The sequence below is a fragment of the Phalacrocorax aristotelis genome, chromosome 4 (genome assembly GCF_949628215.1).
Source record: "Phalacrocorax aristotelis chromosome 4, bGulAri2.1, whole genome shotgun sequence".
Taxonomy (NCBI): Eukaryota; Metazoa; Chordata; class Aves; order Suliformes; family Phalacrocoracidae; genus Phalacrocorax; species Phalacrocorax aristotelis.
Genome location: NC_134279.1, coordinates 59138554 through 59152669, shown reverse-complemented (window position 1 = coordinate 59152669; position 14116 = coordinate 59138554). Strand labels below are relative to the sequence as shown.

The 14116-nt window shown below is 39.4% G+C and overlaps 1 protein-coding gene across 21 annotated transcripts in view; it reads left to right on the top strand.

Annotated features, from left to right (window-relative positions):
* The window catches only part of PGCKA1 (PDCD10 and GCKIII kinases associated 1), a 52811-nt gene that overhangs the window by 28232 nt on the left and 10463 nt on the right, over nt 1-14116 (top strand). For 4 of the 21 annotated variants that reach the window (XM_075091698.1, XM_075091696.1, XM_075091700.1 and 1 more), the window contains 2 exons: nt 1882-1972; nt 4677-4816. In XM_075091698.1, the coding sequence (XP_074947799.1) occupies nt 1970-1972; nt 4677-4816 (143 nt within the window). In that variant the 5' untranslated portion in view covers nt 1882-1969. Of the gene's footprint in view, nt 1-1881; nt 1973-4218; nt 4381-4676; nt 4817-14116 lie in introns of all 21 variants that reach the window. The other 17 variants (XM_075091689.1, XM_075091691.1, XM_075091686.1 and 14 more) reach the window with 8 other exon arrangements.

Genomic DNA, 14116 nt, shown 5'->3' with positions numbered 1-14116 from the left:
CATGATAATAGACTGCAAGATCAACTAAACAAATAGCACTATCCTAAACTGCCTTAGCTAATGAAAAGTTGGTAATTCTCCAGAAATCTCTTGTACATATTTGAATATAGCACTTCTTACAGTCCAACAAATAAGCAGTTTATGATATTTTCAATTTATGACAAAATGAGCAAAACCCAACTCACACAGGTGGGAACTGGAAGTTCAGACCATGCATCTAGGAACTGCCTATTTTCAGCTGTGGATCAAGATCTCTCCTTTTGTCAGCTTGTTTTTACCACTCAGAAAACAACCTGTGCCTGTGTTACTGATCAGGCTCTCCATAAATCAGGGAGAGTGGTCAGATCTCAAAGAATTGTTAAACAGTGTTCATTCAAGTGTTAACTGGTGCATGGTATCTCAGTTACCTGCTTATGTTCTTCATGCTGTTAGTGACAAGTTTGATATTGAGAAGGAGGATAATGACAGAGTTCAAGAACTAGCATACTGATAAATACGTAAGAATTCTTGAAAACCTTTTTGAAGTCAAGAAAGATTAAAGAATAACTATCATCAACAGGATTATATCTCCTGGGTGCTTTTCGTAACAAAAAGTGACTATCCATTTCTCTTCCTCCTCAATTCCCCCAATAAACCAACACAGCTACAGTTACCTACGTTTTTACTTCTCCTCATCCCTACAAAGCCTAGGGGAGAAGCGTGCAGTTCTACAGTTGAAAGATTCTTTCGTCACTCCAAGCATTCATAGAACCAATTTAGGATTTTCAAATTCAGCTTTGAGTTCACAAATCTTCTCCCTTCCATGACCTTGCAACAAAATCTTAATGGCTTTGATTCCACTCCTAGCAAGGTCAATCACAGTTTTACCATCAACATACAATGGGCCTACATTTTATACAGTATCCCACATACAAAACACATCTCAGCTTGCTTTGCGCAAAGAACACATCAATACAACCATATGTAAACAATTATAGTGAAACACATGGGCAGAAACACAAAGAATGCATGGAAATCAGAGGTTTGTTCCACTGAAATTTGAATTGAGATGAAGAGTTGAACCAATCAAAAAGACCCCAGAAAAGCTATTGGACAACAGAGTTTGCAGCAGAGAAAATATTTCAACAGTAACACAAAAGCACATATTGGGCAGGGCCAAGGCTATCAGAGAAGGGAAGGAAACTGTGAGGGAAACGCAAACCTCAGGGCATAAATTAAAACCACTGTTGATAGCTGAACATTTTCTGAAACTGCTGGGGACAGCACAGAGTCCTAATACTTTGATCAACAAGTAATGTCTACAAGCAACTGATCTTCAGATCAGCTTGGAAGACCAAGCTATGAATTCGGGAAAGAAAGAGTTAAGCCCTGTATTGTTTGAGTAAAACACACATTAGTTCTCTTTGATCCTTAGGGTGAGGGAGGCTCTTTTCTTACAGAAAGTGCTGGCTGACTTCACACAACATTATACAACAGAAAAACTGTGTATGGTGCTTGAAATCTTTAGGGTGGGAGCTCCTAATGGAGCAGAGCAATAGGCGGATCGGAGGGACAACTGTCCAGAGAATGCCATACCCCATGCATGCTCCAAGCAGAGGACGGATACAACTTCAGAAAGCAAAAACCTAGAAAGGGATTCAAGAGCAGCACTAGAAGGTAAATACGGAAATAACTGCTCAGTGTTCAAGAGGTTAATTTTGTCCAGCACAAAACACACCCAGGATGTGAAGCATATCCAGGGTCTGTGCCAAAGCACGCTTAGGGTATGGCATTTAGATTTTGGCTATATGACTTTGAGATAGGATGTTTTTCAGCAACTAAATGAAATAGAAAAGGCAAATAGAAGCTTCTGAGAGCCTAATGATTTTGTTTAAATTCCAGGCTATTTTAGAATGTGGAAACTGCTTGCTACTTGGATCCATGACAAGCATGTAGATACTATACACTTGCTTTAACGATCTACACCAACATGGTAAGCCATATTCCAAGGATCGGGTCTCAGGTCTAATGGAGTTGTGTTGTGCAATGAGTTGAAGTGACTGGGTATGTAAGGCTCCATTTTCTGTCTCAAAGAGTAATATAAAAAGTATTAAACAACATAAGCGAACAGGATGTGGCAACATTCCTTGTTTTATGAACACTGTTTTACACACCAGACAAGTATTAAGTTTCCTAGAATATCTACAAAGGGACGCTGCTAAGCAAAGATGATGGTAAAAAGAGTATTTAAGATGTCTGAGTGTAATTTGCAGGACTTACAGTTATGTTGCAAACTATCTCCAAGCAGAAGAGGAAAAAGTTCCAAGTACAATGAAAAGAGGATATTTTTAACTCAAGTTTAAGTATAAATATAGAATGGTTTATGCCTGATCCTGTCTGACACGGAGAAAAATGAACTATTGGTTCAATTGCAAGCCAGCTTCTGCAAATGTTCTTCTGTTAAATATCCAGCATTTGAGACTGAGTTTTTGGCACTCATTTTAACGTTATAGGCAAACAGTTTCACTAATTCGTTGCTTTTCTTTTTCCTTAAAGAAAAAATACACCCTACTTTTGGGTCAAAAGCCAGACACATGCATCAGACAGAAGTTCACAGTGAAATCAGTTATCACTTGACATGATATAATTGGTAAGCTCATAACTTACCAACAGCTATGACTCCCATCAAATCTCCTTTTTGGCATTTTCATCTTAAATTTCCGGGGAATTATAGAAACATATTTTGTAGAGGATTTAAAATAAACAAACAAAACCCAATTATAAATTAAAGGAAAGCCCTATAGCTACCTACTACGTCAAAATTTGTTTAACAGACAACAGCAATTCACAGGAGATAAGAATGCACTGTAAGGCTTGCATTTGTTAACTAAAATCTGCATTCTTTCAACATGTGGCAAGAGACCACCGATTTTGCTTTTCATTTTACTTTCATCGTATGCATAAATGTTTAGGCCATGGCTTACACAAAACAAATAAGGGCATCAAGACAGCATTACACTGTAAGAGTAACTAGAGATTGGAACAAAAATTAAATGGAAGAATCTACTTGGTGATTAGTAATGGAAGCTATATCATAAAGAATAGAATTAAGGCAAAAAGAGACACATGATGACGCCAGCAAAAGGTTGCATAAAAATAGGAACACACAATGACTCATTCTTCATAAGCTTTATTATTTACTCCACCTAAAGTACTGATAGCACCTTTAACGGATGCACAGAAACATTCTCAACCCTTTGCAACAGTGTAATAAGTTTGAATAGGGCTCTAAATCTCCAAAGCGGTGCACAAACATTAAGCTCCAAGAAGGATACAAAATGGCAGCATGCAAGTTCAGTGATTTGCTCTAGGGCAACATAGCAACACAATGAATCAAGGGTTCCCTCGCTCGCCTTAGCCATGAGTCACATCAGATACCTGGCCTACCTCAATTTGCATTTAGTTTTCAGTCATATTTCAAGCTTTTAATAGAAAAATCTTCTAAATATCACCTATGGGTCAGACAATATGCACTTGTTTTTGACTTTGTAAGCCAACAGCAACCATGAAACCACCTATACAGCCAAGGGTACTTTCAAACCTGAAAGCTAGCAGTGAAATTTTGTGAGAACTTTACTCAAATTCTGAAATGTATAATCGCAAGGAATATGTATGCAAAGACAGCGTAGCAAAACCAGCAACAACAGCAATGACCATGAAATTGCCTAGTACTGTCCCGTCCCCAGCCCCATTACCTACGGATGCTGAATTCAGGAATTAACTGTCTTGACTTAGATCCTAGGACAGTTTTGCTGAAAGGGATCTCAAGGCCAGTAAAAACCTCACTCTCTTACAAGGAAAGCCTTAGAAGTTTCAAAAATGGTACAAGCACAACTCTATCTGGATTTGTGGCTTATAATGTAAGCTGCACTGATATTTTTCAAGTTACTGTCACTCAAGCAGACAGATGCCAAGAACGAAAGGAAGCACATGGCCCAAATTCTAAAATCCACAGCAAAACACATGACCCATTTCACAGAAATGAGCTTGACTTGGTGATTAATATTCCATACAGGTTTGTGTGCACACACAGATCCACATGGGCATAGACCCACATTCCATTCACTACAAGAAATACAGAAAATAGTAATATTTTTAAAGGAGAAAAGTATCCACATTGTTTCATTCTAACTCTATCAGTATCTTATTAATTTATCTGTCTCTGTAAATTCTTAACAGAAAACATTTTGCTGAATTTTCCATGTAGCCTGGAGCATACATATCTGAAAGAACAAGAGCTTAACTGATACCTAGAATATTATTGCAATGCCAGAAGCATTTCTTAAGTTTCAAAGTTTGTGGAAACCTGAAGGAGAAAGTTCTGACAGGCATACAGTAAAGGTAAATTTTTAGCTGATACTATAAATATCCTGGTTCCCAGCAAAGCAAAAGAAAAAATCCTGTAATACTGCATATTTGAAAATTTTCTAATTTTATTGTTGTTTAAAGTATAAACACTTCACATGAGTCCTAATCCACTGTAGCAGGCAAGCTCATGCTCACTTTAAGCAGGTTAGCATTCCAGTTCAGCTCAAGGGGATGAGCATATTACTCAAGTGATTTGTTTGAGCATTGTCTAAATTAAAAATTCACAATGGCCTGAAGAGAATGTTGCTATATTTCCACATTGTTTGCAGCAGACAGCCTACACGTCAGAGTATCCTTCTTACTTGTGTGGGCACACGAAGAAACCACTTGCAAAGTGTTGTTTTACTATTGTAGGATCAAGACATTTAAACCAAACCTTTCAAGCAGTCGATGGAGTACAATCTGAAAGGTAGGATTTTTTTTTTTTTTTTTTTTTAAATTCTCCTTGTATAGGTTTAAAACTTACTGGCCATTCACTATTGTAACCTCAGCGCTCCACAACAGAGAACATTACTGGATTAGTTTTCCCTCTGTGGTACTCCACCATATTTTCCAATGAAAATGCTTTGCTGCTATGAGAACTCATTACAGAACAGGTTCTGAAATTTGTTTCTTTCCAACCCCTAATATTTTGGTTGTAACAAATAAAAGCTTGCCAGTTTCCACTCTGAAGTTTAGAAAATGATACTGTAAAGAAGAAATACAGGAATACAAAGTTGACTCATCCTAAGTCAATTAACACAGGTGAAAATGGAAAGAGAAAATGTGGGAATTGCAGGCAAATGGTACAGGGAAAACAAGCTAAGGCAAGGGGGGAAAGAAAGAGGGGTATTTGGGGAAGGAGAACAAATTGGAAAACATAAGGATTGATTTGGCAGAGAGGAAAAGCATGCTGTCTTCTAATAGTTCCCTTACAAAGAGCTTCAGGTTATTCCATTAAATGGTCAATGCAATATCCTGACAATTTTGAGAAAGCGCCTTGATCCATTTGTTGTTTGGTTGGTTTTTTCTTTTTATTAAGAGAGGCTGATGTTCTAAGCAGTACACTGCCACCACAGTACCTGCCACAAGCAATATTTCAGACGAAATAAACCAGAAGCATTTGAAATATTCAGGGCAAGATGATTTTTGGGGACACAAAGCTACAGTTGAATACCACAGCTGAGACCACATATCCACCCTGCCCTCAATCCTGCCTAAAGGCACATACACAAAAAATTCCAATACCTATTCGAAACAGTCTCCACAGACATCTTTCAGACTACTGCACATCTAAGTAAAAAGGTATGGCATACTTAAAGGATAAAGGCCCGTTAACCTCCAGCAGCATCTCTTCATGCCCACTTCAAAAAATTCAAGGGGGGGAAGAAAAAGAAGCAAAGGATCACTGAGCCTATCCACAAAACTGATGTGCAAACTAAGGAAGTTTTCAGTAAACTAGAATGCCACAGTTCCATGAGTTAAATTACTTACACTTAATTGTTGTTTTCATAGATTTTATTATTTTCTTATTTTAACTTACAAGAATTTTACAACATCTAAATCATATGAGGTCTCCACCTTCCCTCCTTTCCCATTTTCCTCTGTTCACAAAGTGTTTCCCAGATCACCTAAAGATTCAGTCTTTCAACAGCATTTTTTAAAAGGTTCTGCTATCTATAGCCCCCAAATTGCTGCAGAAGGCCAATAAATTGTTTTCACTGCTGCACAGAACCCACAGGCAAATACAAGAGGCAACAGATCCAGAAGATGAAGGATCAACGAAGAGCTTAATTTCACAGCAGTGTACAGTGTGCTGCTGAGTTGCGAGCTAGTGGCAGCTATGTGACAGTGTACAAGGCATAATCGCATAACATAGGTGGAACCAGTCTGGCTTGCCAAGCTTTTCTCACAGACTTCATCCTGTGGCAGTAGGCTATAGCCTTCGTGCTCATTGTCTGATAATTTCCATTTTCCTAATGTCTTAAGTAGAATTTCTTACCGATATCATCCATAGAACTGATAAAATAAAAATAAAATTATTCCAGGAGCCTACAAAAATATATTCATATTATATGTAAGTATACTCAGTTGAGAAACAATCCACATCTAGAAAATACTTCTATGTTTAAGGAGGCTCGTAGTCTTCAGCTGATTCTGCAAATGGAAGTCTAAGGAAAAGTGAATCCTGAGCCAGAAGACAGAAAACAAGCAGCTCCATAGCCAGTTGTGCTGGCACACAAAATTCAAGTCAAAAGATTTGTTTGCTTTCCTGTCAGAACTGCAAAGAAATATCAAACTGTGCAGTTTCTGGCTCATTCAGCCCCAGAGTAATAAATATTCTGAAAGGCAGATTCTGTCCTTATTTGCATTCTCCCAGTCCCCTCTGGTGAGGATGCAAGAAGCTAAGGCCACATCATGGCCAGAAGAGAATCTGCTTTGTATTCACGTTGCCATGTGGATCCTGCTTTGCTACAGTATCTTAGTGACTACCAAACCAGTGCCCTGAGTGACTAGCAATACCCCAATTTTCAGGTCAGTACCTGAGTCTAAGTCACACATAGGTATTGAGTTCCCCCAGCCATGCCTTATTAGGCACTCTAATTCATCAGATTGCTCAGCAGCATCTCACACACAGCCAAAAAGGGACAAAGCCAAAAGTAAACCTGTCAAGGGCTAGATGCAACCGCAGACCCTGACATACTGTTGTTTTCTGCAAATGTACCTTTCTGACCTCAGCATCTGCCCTTCCTCAAATTCAGCTAAAATTTCAACCTGATCTTTCACCAGGGACAGCAACATCTTTCAACTACTGCTATCTTTAACAGATGACTTTGACCTCTCAGCAACTCTTGAGTTTTCTCAGTCCTGAAAATTTACCAAAGCTTTTAATGTATTGACGGATGAAGCAGCATGCTTCTATCCCCTCCCTCTACTTTTTGAGACCTAAATTTATCAAGTCCTGTGAAGTTATGAAGTCCTTTTTTGTTACCTCATCTTTCATCCAAAGGTTGAAATCTCACTTCTTTAGCTAGCCCTATAGACAGAACTAGAAGCATCTGTAAGAAAGTTACCACAAGACATTTAGTTTTTTCTCAGTTCCTTAATATTTTAAAACTAGGTCTGAGACACCTAATGGAGAAAAAACCCAAACAAACCACCAGATTTGGAATTGTATGTAGTTTTTATGCTAGGAGAAACAGTTCAACCATTAGGAAAAAAGAAAGTGTAAAGAACAATAACATACATATGAAAACCTCTGTTTCCAGTGAAATAGACAACTGGTGAGAAATTAGTCAATGGAGGAATGGAGGGACACATCAAGTTTTGGTTTTGGTTTGGTTTGGGTTTTGTTGGGGTTTTATTGTTTGGTTGGTTTCAGTTTTTTTGTGGGGTTTTTTTTTTTGTTTGGTTTTTTTTTCTTCCAAGTAAACCAAAATGTCTCCACTGTTTTCAGTGAATAATTGTTTCTCAAGCAGGCACAAAGGATATGGATGCACCCAGTGTAAAAGGCTCATGGTCTTCAGGATGCTCAGACCAGGCCATTGAACAGGGTTGAAATTACAGAATATCACTGAAGCAGGATAGAGCAGTTCACACAGGTTTGATCCTCTAGCTAATATGACATGGGGAAATACCTAGGACAGGCATTAGGTAGCACCTCAGAGTACAGTTATTTCTAGCAAGAACCAGGAAGCAGCCTTGTGTGAGGGTGAAAAATAGGAACTATATGAGATGAACAGAGGAGTATTTTGGAGTATTCAAATATTTCTGAAATTATTAGCAGCAAATAACAGCTTTTAATAGCTACACTAAAATGATGTGAACATGGAACAGAATTTCCAAATTAGTTTTTATTTTTACTGCAACACCTTTATAAGCCACCTCATATTCTGAAATAAACATAAAAAACTAACTCGGACATGTATGGCATACATCCATCACCATGCACTCTTCTTTCTGCAGCCTCATGTAACCAAGTCAAACAAGTTTTCTGTATGTTGTCTTCCTGCTACTCCCTTGGGAAGTCCCTGAGTCACAAGAGCAATGACCCTTTGAAATCCATAACCACGACTTCAGTAGTTGTGTTTCCAAAGCTAGGGAGCAAATAATGAGACAATTTTACCAGCAAGAAGAGAAAACTGCTCGGGCTACCATGGACCTATTCCCTCTTTAAGACCTTTTTATTTACCTGTACATATATGTGTACGATACCCAAGGAGAGGTACATGAACATAGAAATACAACCTTACAACCTAACCTGCCACATCATTTATCACAAAGATTATGGCATAAAAATAATAAGCTGCTTCCTCTAACTGAAATGGAGCTGTCCTGTGAGACTGGACAAATGAGGCAAATTACTCACGTTTTTTTCTTGAAAAGATTCACTTCATCATATACATGACACACATGAAGTCTCTGCTGGACTCAGGGAGGAAAGTCACAAATCAGCTGCCAATGCTCGGTTTCTACCCATACCACTGCTATGCCAGTGAGACCCAGACTCTCTGCAGTGTAATGCCTAGCTAGCAGAAAAAAATAAAGTTATCCATGTGTATGACATGTCCTCAGACCCTATTCGAGCTTCCATTTCCCTAAGCCCACATCAGTCTATTGTATACCCCATAGATGTATATCAGCCGGTGAGGATACAGCCTTTTACATAGAATCAGGAAAATAGGGAATTTGACTGGATTTCTTATTCCAACTCCATTATTATTTGGGCTCACTCTAATAATTCTAGCATCCTGGTGACACTTCGATGAATTTTAAGTGCTCAAGCCCAAAACTGAAATCCATAGCACTCTCTGGAAATCCACAGAGACTGCATTTCCACCCAGGTGTCTAGCTGATTAAAGCTGTTTTGATGGACAATACCAGAGCTCCAACCATCTTAACAGGTCTCAACAAAGTATCTCCTGCCAAGCTCGTCTGGGAATTGTAAAATAAACAGACTATTTGTATTTAGAATCAGGAAAGGCTGTCTGGGCAAATACATGATAGAACATGGAGTCCAAGTTAAGAGCAAGGATTTATAATCAAATATCCACATGCGTCTAAGCCAGGAGGAACAAGGCACTTCAGATGGATACCCAGCCAAGTCTACTGGGACCTTATGAACCCCTTGCCCTGGAGTGTGACTATACCAGATTTCCTGTGGCCTGAAACCACACGGCATTGCTGAGGCTCCAAAGCCTGGCAGGTGCATTAAGGCCACATTTCACAGACTCAGAGCACAATGTTCACCCTAAAATGCAGTAGCCACAGCAAATCCCAGTCAAAACCACAGGGAAAATGGTGATTATTTTACCTAGTATTCAAAGGGTTAGAGAATTCCCTCATAAATTAAAAGCCCTGGTTCAGGTTGACCCTCAGCCTCAAAGCCATGTCTCACAGCTGCCAAAGTCACACCCTTGATGGCATGCTGTGAGGAAGGCCGCTGAAGCCTGCCACTGGGCTCTTTCTATTGAAGTGTTTTAAAGAGACATTTGATGCAACCAAGGTTTTTCAGACCAAGGGTTGGAACCCAAGAATCCATTCTCCAAAGTGTGAAGTCACACAAGGTTGCAAAGAGACGCTTTAACCTACCAAGAGAAATGAGATTTCAGACACAGTCCCTCTTTGTTACATAAAATTTGGCTATAGCTATTTTGAGGCTCCAGCTGTGTTCCCAAACACAGATACCCACTTGGGCCCAGCCTAACACAATTACTGAATCAAATATAGTTTCTCTGATGATTGCATCTTTCACACGTACATGACCATCTGCTTATCATACCCATTTTTTGCCTTGCCACACATTTAGACCATGCATCCCTTGGGAAGGAGCACATTTCTATGTTTGCCTCTGCACAATATGGACCTAAACCTGATTTGGGGTTTCAGGCCCCACTAGAATACAAACTATTATATTCTATAGGATTAACAATTTTAAAAGACAGGAAATGTAAACTTTAGTAACTTAAACACCAGACAGTGATGTAAGTTTGGGAAGACCAGATGCAGGGAATAAGCTTGGCTGAAAAGGAAATGAGTGTTTTTATGCTACAAGCGATATTTGTTTTTCCTTTGTGCAAACCGGCTAATGATTGTGAGAGTTTTACCCTTTGCCCACTCTTCCTTTTAATCATCAAAAATAAAACAAACATTTTGTATGGTAAATAATGGGGGCAGGGAAATGTTCTGCAACCTAGTGCTGTGAGTGATGAGGAACTTGTCAGAGGAAATGCATTTCCTCTTAAGTATCTTATAAATATTTAAAATCAATTGCAAAGAGCATAACAGGAGAAAAGGACATGTTCAGATCACCTCTAAGTTGTCACCCATGTGCCCGCTGGGGCACTCTACTGCAGTTATAAGGGCCTCACAAAAAGGTCCACCTTTCCTGTGAGCTGGCCTTACTTTCTCAGAGGTGTTTATAAAAAAAGCCTACAGCTACCAGACAGATAAGTCACTGAATGAAATATAGGAATGACTTTAAAATAAAGAACATTGGCAGAGTGGAAATAGGAAGTTATGATGAGAATAAAAAACCTGGGACTTCATATACTGACTAATACTGTCAGGCAACCACTTCAGGTCAGTGGAAGGTCTGGCTGACCTTACTGTTTTGGAAGAGGAGGAGCTAGTAGGACTTAACATAGCTATGCATATTATTACTTTTTTTTTTTTTTTTTTTTTTTTTTTAAGATCAGCTTAGGCAATAACCAACAGTTACAACTCAAAACACCTTCTGTAAAACTGATAGCATCTACTTTTCATTACCTTCCCCTTCCACCAGCACACCTGCAAACAAGCGCAGGTGTGCTAAAGTAGAATGGCAACACTCAAGCTTCCCTGCCTTGAGATCTGCCTGCCACTGCATCTTAGTTTGATGCAAAAAAGCTGCATGAAAAAGCAAGAGGGTGAAGGGGCAAGGTGGGACTAGAAGTACCATCAGGATCTGATAAAAACATAGCTAGATGCCTGGGGAGAGAGCAGCTGTAAAGAAGGGGAGAAGTTTCTGATGTTGCATTTGCATTAACTCAGATGCTCCCCACTCCAGGTAAAGTATTGACACTGGCATGTAACAACCAGCAGGTATTGCCATTGCCAACTACATCAGTAGAGTCACTTGGTATTACAACTACACATATGCAAGACAATTAGCACATATTTTTCTAGTATCAGCAAAATCAGGCTAAACCTGACCTCAGCTTTTTGAGTGAGAATATGAATGTAAGCAGACATTTCCATTACTCTGAGCATCCTGACTGCCAGAGTCACTTCTCATCAGGTTGTAGCCGGACATCACCCTGGAAGGGTGCCCTTCCCCAGCATTGAGAAATGCCACAGCACACACCCACAATTAGAGGACATGACTGACTCCTGCACAGTAGACACACCTCAGCTAGGAGACTGCATGCTCCCTTGGATGCTGTTGTGAATAATCCGAAGTTATTACATGCAGTTTGTACTATTTCATGTACACAGTAATTACCATTGACTGCTAATATTGTGATCCTGGGACAAAGAGCAGAGTAAGTTTAAATCTTTGTCAAATTATTATTATTGCAAACTTCCTGGATAAACACTTAGCACATGCATACATTTTCACATGACGCCATGCAGATAGGGGTTCAAATCACGATAACATTACTTCCACTGGTTATTTGAAGAGTAGGCCATAGTTTGGTGATTAGCTGATGCTGTATTGATGGTTCATTGGTCAAGCACAGTGTTTGTTATTTAGGTGTTTGATAAAAAATCAATTTGCTCTGTAATCTGAAAAGCATGGGAGTAAGCTAATTAGAAACAATTCTGTTTGTGTCACTTGGTTTGCCTTTCCCCTTGCTATGACCACTCACCTACCTTTCTCATTTAAGGATTCTGTTATCCTACCATGTATTGCTGAAGCAAAAACATGAGATATCAGAGCTAATTCCTTGGTAGCAAAAGAACTACTCCATGTCAGAATACAAAGCATCAAACTTTATGAAGCTAGAACTGAGCGAGTCCTATAAATTTCCAGATAACAAGAAACACATGCTTCTGAGGCATGAGAATCTCTAGGTTTTGATACCTGTCCTAGTTAAAGCCACTTTTCTCCCCTGAAAAAACTATGAGTGTCAATCAGTTTCACTGGGAAGAAGTCTAAATTATACCCCTAAGTCCCTACACAAAAAAACCAACCCCAAGCTTCATGCCTTGAATAGCATGCAGAATACATCAAATTCTTCCCCCACTGAAACAAACAGCCATTTTCTGTACACAGTGCCAGTCTGTAATATCACCCAAAAGTTTGACACTTCAGACACAGAAGCACATAAAGAATCAGGCCATTACCTCAAACAATGTACAAACCATGGGCTCAATTCAGCCTGGCCGGGAAGAAAAAAGGGGAAGAAAATCTTAAAAAAAAAAACCATAAATATTCTCAACAAGTGAAGATAGTGTAAGGATTATTTGCATTCATGCAATGATGACACTTGTCTGTGAAAAACAGGGGATCCAGTTTGAAAATGAACAAGCAGAGAGTGGCAATGGGAGTCAAACAGCTAAAGCTGACTGCCATAGGTCACCACTGTAGTTGTGCTGTGGCTAAAGGAGTTTTATGAGTCTTTGATGGGTCCCTCTGTGTCAGCTTCTTTTATCTTCACAGTTAGCTGTAGTAGAGATACATGCAAACCATTCAGTGGGGAAATAAAGCCTCAGTGGAGAATAAAAGTGGCTGCTAAACCTGTGCAACTCCCTAGCTTTGTAAAATAAATGAAAGGAGCACATTTGAGGGGGAAGAGTAATGAGGGGAAGGACAGGCAATGATAACCTTGCAATAACGTTGTGCTAGCAGGATGGCATACAGCTCTTTCTGGCGGATACTCTGACACTCCTTGTTGCCAAATATAGAGCCTGACTCTCTCAATATAGGAGGGTAAACCAAGCTGCATCAGGAAAAACACTTGCACAGTTCCCTTCTCTTGCAGAGCAATGCAGACAGCAGGGCAAGTCAGAGCCAGTCCACAGGTCATACTCCATCAGTGGGGTGACGCAGCCAGGTATTCTAAGGCTGGACTGCATGACAGCTGAAGCATAGAAACGACACTTCAGTGCTGCACTTTAAGAAAGTGTGAACAAAGACTGAAGTCAATTCAGGTACAGAAAAACAGACAGAACCAACCCATGGGATAGGACCCACTTCCTATAAGGGAGCATATTACGGTATTTGTTAAGGTTAGTTCATTTATTTTAGATTATATATGACAATTCAGTTGTTCCCTGAAGCACTTATAAAACAAATTTCCAAGCTAAGAATCAGTCAGAAAAAAGGAACGTAGACAGATTTCAGTCCAGCTTTAACTATTGGTCTTAATGCAGAGTTAAGCATAGACTAGTTATCAAATTGTTGCCTCTGTGACAACTATGCTAAAACGGGAGTTGCCAAAGGCTCTAGACACTCACTGGAAAAGGTCAGACATTCTACATGGTTTTATTTTTCACAATTTTTTCACTGTCACCTATATGCTAAATATGACTGTTCCAGCCAAATTGGACTGTAACTTTCAGGTACAAGAGTAGAGCTGATCTGGAGTTTTGTGGTAAAATAATTTGTTTTCAGAAGACATTTACCTGTCAGCTCCAAAGGTTTCATCAGTGGTGGTAGTTTCCACGGAGCATTAGTAGGAAAGGATCCTGGGCCCAGAACAGGTGGTTTGTTTGTGTTTTTCTGTTTTGTTTCCACACACACACA